At 41.2% G+C, this 8,949-nt stretch overlaps 1 protein-coding gene across 1 annotated transcript; it reads right to left on the bottom strand.

The window, feature by feature from the left end:
• Nucleotides 1-342: 342 nt before the first annotated feature.
• LOC115368044 (receptor-transporting protein 3-like) lies at nt 343-2,349 on the bottom strand. The gene is made up of 3 exons (XM_030064005.1): nt 2,226-2,349; nt 1,639-1,804; nt 343-1,015 (listed from the first exon to the last, which is right to left on the bottom strand). Exons 1-3 carry the CDS (start codon nt 2,233-2,235, stop codon nt 682-684), a joined length of 510 nt encoding a protein of 169 aa, XP_029919865.1. The 5' UTR covers nt 2,236-2,349; the 3' UTR covers nt 343-681.
• Between the last annotated feature and the right edge of the window lie 6,600 nt (nt 2,350-8,949).

Below are 8,949 nucleotides of genomic sequence, written 5' to 3'. Positions count from 1 at the left end.
GAGGAAAAGAATGTGGTCTCTCAATTCAAGTAAGACAGTTTTTTCAGGAGATACGTCCTACATTACCCAAAATATTATACAACAAAAAGTAATAACGATAACACATTAATTAAAAAAAAAAAAAAAAAAGCTAATTAGCAAACAAACACTTGAGTGACACACACTCAACACTTAAGCAAACTTTTGAGTAAATCACAAACTTTCAGCATAATGTTCAAAATCAGAATCAAAATCTTTTCTGATGCCTATAATGCATGTTTCTACTATTATACCCCACCCCACCTTGTATATAAATGGGGAGGACAAAAAATTAGAAACACCTCTCAATATAATGTAGTCCACTACAAGACCTCTGCAAACTACAACCCCAGTAATGAACACAGCATTAAATTTAAACACAACATTTCTCCACAACATGAACAAACACTGAACATTATAAACTTTAATTTATGGCAGAGCTGCTGTATTGAACTGTGGACTCTGGGTGTATGGTCTTGTCTGGTTGTCTTGTCTTGTTAGTCAGGTTTACTGCAGGACAACACATGTTCTGCATCTACTGCAAAGCATTTTAGCTTTTCTCCCAGTAGGAATGGTATTTTTTGGTTATTGCTGTTTGTTTTAATTACAGGAAAAAATCTCTGCTTTCATATTCCATTTTCTCTCTGTCTCACTCACCTCTATTTATTCTTCCTGACAAATGCCCTCGCTGCATGCCTCACACAGGTTTTCCTCATGGGGTTTGGTGTACACATTTTCAGTGCTCCCTGAACAGTCACCATCCTCTACTCCGTAGCAGTTCTTGCGTATCTTGGCGAAGAGCTTGAGGAGGGCCTGTTTCACCTCATCTTCAGAAAAACCTGGGAGTATGAACTCTTTATTTTGGCACTCCCGACAGGCCTGTCTGAAGGGCCGCATGATGACTGTGCCCCGGTGCTGGTTACCCCGCAGCCGGTAGCGGAACAACACCACCACCCGCGCCGAGGGCCAGGTCCTCCGGCAGGAGTGACACAGGAAGCTGCGGGGGACACCTGGACTTTAAACCTTCTGGACATGCAATGCACCTTATTTAACCAATCATGTGTGACAGGGACGCATGCTCTATAATGCTGACATACTCAATTTAAATTCAGAATGCTTTACTGGCATTCCGATTTTACACAATATGTCCAAAAGCATAAGACCTTCAGAGGTTTTTGTACACACTCTCACACACACTCACTCTCACCCACCCAGAAATGCCCTAAATCTCCATTAAGGAAGCCACTGCTTTTGTCCAACGTCTAAGCCTGTCTTTTACAACTCCACGTTCAAGATGCAATACCATGTTTTTCCACAGAATGACACTTTGATTTAGCAGACAGCCTGTTGTATTGTCATGCTATGACACTGGATCAGATGACCTGAGGCCTGTGAGTTGCCACAGGAATGATTAGACGCTTGACAGAGCACAACAAGGCAGGCACAAAATCCAAAATCCTGTAGCACTTTCCATGATGTTTTCCTTGAAGTTTTTTTTTTTTTTTTTTTTTTGCCTCAATGTTCTTAAATATGCAACAACACCAGTCACCAATATTTAATCTGTATTATGTAATGATCCTTAGCTGATGTGCTGATATGAGCATACACAACCACACTCACTCTCCAAACGTGCGGCAGCAGCAGACTTTCCAGCCTCTCTTATTCTCCTCATTGGTGACTTCATTTGTCTGGCTGTAGTTAAAGTTGAGGCCCCACTGGTCTCCATAGTCCAGCTGCTCGTCCACCATTTGCTCGAATTGGTATATCCACAGTGAGGGAACCCACTCTGCAGGATAAAACACCACAAACACAGCATGAGATACTCTCGCTTAGTTGGCCTAGAAATGTGGGCACTGTTCCTCTTAAGGGAAATCCCCACACTATCTGCAGAAATTAGAATAAAACAAAACAGTTTGGACCAAACACTGTTTTTTTTTTGTTTGTTTTGTTTTGTTTTGTTTTTTCAAGTCTGCGACTCCAGCGCAGGACCTCGCCCACCCCCATTCTGATCTGATATTTTATATAATTAGAATAAACACAATATCCCCCAAAGATGGATTATGATTGCAGTGGTCTGTAAACACAGGAAATTGTACTTATCATGTCAGCTATAACAATATAGGGTGCAATTACAGTATGTGAACCTTAATAAAAAAAAATATATATATATATTACGTCTCACACATCAAGTTGGTATTAACGCCTACCTGTGCTCATGGTTTTTCTTTAGTTTTGTTTTATTTTCCGAGGCAAAACGAGGGGACGCGTCTCTCTCAGGTCGTCTGTGTTGTCGCTCCTGCAGTCTGCCCTGGTTTATAATCTCTCCTGCGTGCAAAACAGCATCACTAAGGAAAACGAAATTACACTTCCACTGTCCACCCTGCCGCTATCTACGGGCTGCACAGTGCGCTAGTAGTGTTTGGCTCAGCTGATACACTGTTTCAGACTGATTAAAAAAAAAGTTGTTGTTGTTGTTTTACTTCAAAAATGAGGCATGAAAATTATTGAGCTGTGTTGTACTGACTCTTAGAGTTTCTAAAATATATAGCCTACGGGCTTTTAGATTTTGCATTGGGATCTGAATTTATGGTGTGACATGAAAGTTATTGTATATAACATGAAAATGAGGTATACTTTTCGCAAGTAACTCAATTTATCATAATTCTCCATTACTATTTGGAGATCCAGCGTTTACTTGCGCACACCACTACATTTTGCGTTATTTTTTCTAAATTATCGTGCATAGTAAGGCATCTGTCCTGTCTTTCAATATATTTTAGATTAATTCTGACAAACCCTGTTCGAAATCTAAAAGCTTGTGACTCTTGCTGATATTGTTTTCCATGTGTTCCACTGAGATTTTCAGGAGTCATCATTAACAAAGCCTTTTTATTGTCACAGTTTTGGATGTCACACCACAGGATGAGCAGCACCATGTCACAGTTTGTCAGTTCAAGAAAAATCACCTGTAATGTGGGACACTGTGCCACTAAACATTTTACAGCAAAGATTCATTCATAACAAATTAAAATTCATTTTTCATTTTATTTGATTTCATTTATTACAAATATAAATGTTAAAATGCAGCTCAGCCTTTCTTGTTAGCTCAGCTGAAGATTTTGTCTCTGTGATGAGCTGCAACAACTGATCCAAGGTCCACTACCCCCCCCACCCCTACACCTTTCTCCTTGTCTTCTTCTCCTTTTTCTTTTTTCTGTATGTTCCCTCTCTTACTCTGTCTCCCCATCTCTCTCCTCTCCACCCCATCCCTCATCTCTCCTCCTCCTCTCCTCTCATGTCCTCCTCACCTATCTTCTCATCTTCATCCTCATAAATAAGGCCGTCATATTTTAAGAGTGTGGCAAACTGGCTGCTTGGTGTAAATTCTGATAATCCTCAGACAAGTTGATTGAGATGATAGAAACTACAATCTGATTTGTTTGGCATTTTTCTCTCCAAGTTGTTGCATCCAGGTCACCTGCACCTCCTTCTCCCCATATATCCCCATGATCTGTCCACATACGGTCTGTCATCATATTTAACATTAACAAACTGTCCCTCCATCTGAACTTGTCTCGGGGGCGGGTTCATGAGATGGCATCTTCTGACTGGACTTGGGGCTCTCCAGTGGGAGAGCTACAGTGGCTTGATTGAGCACATGGAAGGACAAAACATACACTAAACTTAGATATTAGTTATAACATATAAGAATAAACTGTTAGCTAAAATGAATAATTATTATGTCTGTAGGAAAATATGGTTCATATGGAGAGAGAAGCAAAACCTGTCACACCGTATGATGTTGTGTCACACCATGTGAGGTTTCATGCACTTAAGCTTAAGCAAACACTGAGCCTTGAGGTCTTTGGCATTTTATATAAAAAGTGTATAAAAGGACACTGGAAAAGGGTACTGAAGTGGAAAATGATTTGCTTTATTAAAAATGGCAACTAACCTTGTAACCCCTCTATAGGTCCGTCTATAAAATTTCTGTGCATCTATGTTGAACAAGGACCCCTCCTCCCCAAGGGTTTGCAAACTACTGCCCGTAAAATATCACAAAATAGTTTCACACCATATGGTACTGTTTCAAGGGGCCTTTGATGCTGACATGACATGCACTGTCTTCCTCTGTCCTGTAATTACCTGTGGATGGCTATTAGGGACCGTTACTGCTTCATAACTTCATAACTAAGAAATAGATTTAATTTGCATCTCGCCACCCTAAACCAGGGGCAGGCAACCCTGTGCCATGGAGAGCCGAGAGTCAGCAGGTTTTCATTCCAATTAAAAACTACTCTAGTAGATTTCACTGATTCAAGGAGAGAGGAGGAACTGATCAGTGAAATCACCAATCAGTGAAACAATGAGTGAGTGAAACAATCCAGGGAACATCCAAGGATCCCTGGCACTAGCTTGTTTGTTAAGTTTCTGTTTTTCTTTAGATATGTACATGACTTAAAAACCAAAAGGGAAAGAGCAACACACATATGTTGACAAGCCGACCAGTAGGACAGAAACTGAAACAGAGGGAGTAAAACCAATCAGGAACAAACTAGTTTTAGCTCTGCCCAGGTTGTTCAGTCAGTGATGTTAATATGCTGTAATCTTACAAGCCCCTTTATACGTCTTTTTTGCTAATTCTAAAAGGAGCTAATTCTCTCCACATGAATAAAATAAAATAAACTCCATAAGTCAAGGAACATTTGCAGACGATGGAGGTGGAAGTGAGGACAACCCACTCTTGTGCAGCAGGGGGCAGTATAAGATGAGAAGTTATGGATATTGTTGTGAATTTATTGCATTCGGGTTGCCATGATTGAATGCAGATTTTTGATGACTAAATATATGAGTGCTGACTTGTTCCCAAGGCCATGGAGCAATTCTCAGTGCAATAACTGTATCAGTTTTTCATCAGTAAATACACTCTCAGCTTCACAGTCAGAACATCAGTGCAGCATGTCACTGGGGAACTGCTGCCAACCAAATGCACTTCCAGAGAAAATCAAGGAGCACATTCTTGTCATTACTGAAAAGGGTGTAAGGCACTTTGAGGGATCCATCCTGTGGTTTTCTTCAACCAGTGGCTGGGCAGCCTTTTTTATTTTCTCACGAGTCTGAAATGCCCTAAATCTCCATTAAGGAAGCAACATGGTGGAGTTACCGTACAAAAGAGACACAGATATGAATTTGGACACAGAGGATGCTGCTCTGAGGGAAACAGTTGCCTTTAAAAAAAAAATTATTCAGTGCTATTTGGTTTCATGCTTTTTTTTTCTCCAAATGCAGCATCAACTGAGTCTATGAAAGGCCAGCTCAAAACGTTACTCACACATGACTGAAAATCCTTTGATCCATTGATCCTTTCACTCGTCACTGTAGCCTAACATTAGATGACCAGATTGGCCCTGTCACAGAAACACAAAAAGAACTGCATAAATAAAGTTTTGGGAACAAATGTGTTTATGTTTGGTTGTAACTACTAACTTTTAAGATTTTACCTCATGTGTCTTGGGTTAGCTTTCCACCATAACAATATTTGTCATAAGCCAGCATAATCCATGCAGTATAATTATATTTCTTTGAACTTGCTTTGATTGCATTTAGCCTCTGACTTTAAGCTTTTTCTACTGGTGTATTCACAAACACAAGTTGCTATGCAGTGTCAACTAAATGCCAAAGTATTCTCTGTGTCTTTATTGTCACCTTGTCTGTCTGTCTTTTGCCTTCTGCCTTCTAAATGGGCAGAATATCTCTGATGTTATATCACCTGATGTTGTCTGAGGATTTGTATATCATTAGTGATGTATCCCAGATCAGCGATGCATGCACTGAGGTCTACCAAGTCTTCATCCTCTGCTTAAACCAGTCTAGGCCACCTGACTAGAGTCACAGAGGCCTGTGTCCTTGTTTGTCCTTCCTCCATAAACAACAGTGATCTTATTCACATTGTGTTGTATCTCATATTTTATTGACAGCCTCTTTACAATTGCATACATGCACAAAGAGAATTGATAACAACCGGTGCAGCAGGTGCTGACTGTTCAGTGACATTCATAACTACCATGACGACTGCCCTGCCCACGTGTGGAGCTACACTGTGCTCTAATGGCCCACATATGACATGTTGGGAAGTTTCAAGCTCCTGCCAAGTGCTGCTGGTGGAAACACGACTACTCTGTGTCATTAATCTGAAGGACAGCATGGTTTTGGCCCTTTTGAACTCCTGCAGAGCCAGAGTCCTCCCGTCTGGTGCCGTCTAGACTCAAGACCAAACACCAAGACTGAGCGTGGCTTCTGGGGTGCAGCCGGCCTGGGCAGCTTAGGCTGGCTAAACCAGTTCAGTGTTTATACTGGTTCATAAAGCTGTTTTTATGAACCTGCTCACTCTGCTTTACACTGCTCACATTAAACTTGGAACAATTCACAGAGGGTTATTATTTCTTTTTTTTATTTTTATTTTTTATGACAAATTTCTATTTAATGGAATGTCTTCTTATAGTCTGTGATACATACTGTTATTATTGGTATTATTACAAGAAGTAGTGGTAGTTGTAGTAGCAGCAGTAGTTTTCTGTAAGCAAATGCTGAAGCTTTGTTTTAGCAGTAGGGTGATTTAAAGCCGGTTTGATTGTTCAGACTTGTTTACTAGTACACACGTAACCTGTTTAGCTATGTGCCTGGCTTCCTGAAAAATCATTTCTATCATTTCATGATAACGCTAATTATAGTATCAGCAAAATGCCACCTCAAACAGGTCTGCATTACCACATGCAGCCAAAAAATTCATGCATATCCATGCACACACAGTGGGGACTTTCCAGCCTATAGTCTGGCTGCTGTCCAGCATTTCTACCTGTCTGTTTATAGTTATGGTGAAACAGAGAGCTCCGCCTGGCACTAAATCCAGATTACATTGTGTTTTAATGTTCATGTCTGTAGTTGTATTGTGTCTTGCCTCCTGCTCCTGCATGATGGCACTCACAGCTAATAACACACACATTCAGGTCTGTTGGGACCAGTAAACTTGTCTTACTTCTCATTTAGCAGTACCTCAGTGGGTTAGGGCTCAGGTGCTACCTGTCTCAATAACACAATTATAATTATGTAATCTACTCTCCCAGTTATGTAAATACACATCATTAAGACACACATAATATTGTGTAAACAAATTATAATACAAAATCACTCCAGAAGAGTTCATTACTAATTTTTAGAGAATGGGTGTAAATGTATTGTTTTACTTTATGTTTATTAGGTTTTAAAGCAACTTATAAACAACTTATGAGGGGACCACTTTGTTATACTACGATCTCCCTGTTGAAAAAATAACATATAAAGAACATGGATGTGGGCTTAAAAACAAAAGGTGGAATATCATTATAGAGTGAGTGGTAATGGGAATTTACAGTGATGTTTCAAAACTGGTGTGAACATCCATGCACACACACATACACACTGCACCGATCCAGCAAATACACACACACGCACACACACACACGCATATCCAGCCACCCACATATAGTGTGCTGCTGCTGCTGAGCTGCTGTGCACCTTTCCTCCCCACATATTGGTGTAAAGATGACCTCACTGCCCCGGGCTCCACAGAGTCACCTTATACTCAGGTGTGACATTACAGCGTGAGAAAAGCATGCTGGGAAAACTCACAGGGGCACAGAGATGCAGGCTTCAGGCAGAGACAGAGAGAGAGAGAGAGAGAGAGAGAGAGTGAGAGAGAGAAAGAGCCCACTTAAACACTGACCTCTGCATACTTTTGCCAACAATCAGCTCATTCTGAAGCGACTGTTACATTGGTCTTTTTATTATCTTTTTATTATCTTTCTGCAACACTGAGACAAATTCCTGCCGCTCTTGGTAAATGGTTATACAATCTGTCCTGGGACAAACAGGTCAAGAATGGGATCAGTTTTGTGTTGATGTGCAGACAGTGAAGAAAACAGAAAGCATGTACATTCCAGTCTGGCACCGGCAGAAACAAAAGTGGAATCAGACTGAGCCACAGCCTGCATATTGTTGATGCTCCCTCACTCCCAATCCACTGAGCCGCTCTCCATTTTCCACAGACTCCTGCTGTCGTCTCAGGTAACACAGACCCTTTGGCCAGAGCTGAGGAGGTACAGGCCAGGATTTAGCTGCTGCCTGGACTCGTGTCCGGACCTGCACCTGCACCATAGCTACAGGTGACTCAGACAGAGAAAGCAGGAGGAGAAGGAGAGAGTCAGAGAGAGAGAGAGAGAGAGAGAGAGAGGTTGGGTGTGGTAAGATGCCCTGAGCACATTCCTTGGAGCAGCCGCACCCTCACTTTTAGCATCTGTACCTATGAGTGTTTGTTTGTTGTTCAGTCATGTGCGTGCATGTACGCACGCATGCGAACACACACCAATGCACACTTCTTTCATTGCATGACTCCTTCCACATAGTTCTGATATTTTACATACACAAGCATTCACATTTTAACATACAAAATTAAACTCTCACATATTCAAATGTACTTGTATTCAATACTTTCACTTCATATCTCTTTAATGCTGAGAGTTGAAGATTTGCATGAGCTGGGTAAGTTCAAACAAATGTAGAGCAAGAGCCCAGAAGTACCATTTTGTTCATAAATGGCACACAAACGTATTGCTCATGTACAGAGTGCAAGCTTGTGTGTGCACACACCCTGAGGAGGGTGCTTTTATAGACATGGGTGCTCTGGCACACATCTAAACATCATGAGGCACACCCTGAGGAACCAGCGCTGAGCACACATTCATAATGATTAGTGTGTGTGTGTGTGTACTACTGGCTGTCAGAAGGCATGAAAAAGGGTGTGTTTTGTATGATAGACGAGTTTCAGGACAAAGGACAGCCCATATAAAACACACATATACCTGCACTCCCCCCTTTCTCTCTCAAACACACACA

Source organism: Myripristis murdjan, chromosome 11 (genome assembly GCF_902150065.1).
Source record: "Myripristis murdjan chromosome 11, fMyrMur1.1, whole genome shotgun sequence".
Taxonomy (NCBI): Eukaryota; Metazoa; Chordata; class Actinopteri; order Holocentriformes; family Holocentridae; genus Myripristis; species Myripristis murdjan.
This window is presented reverse-complemented; position numbering and strand designations above follow the sequence as displayed.

Excerpts from the sequence above, each read along its gene's own strand:
- LOC115368044 (XM_030064005.1), bottom strand. Across the intron at positions 1,016-1,638 it reads TGCTGCCGCACGTTTGGAGA|CTTCCTGTGTCACTCCTGCC; the intron begins GTGAGTGTGGTT and ends TGTCCCCCGCAG.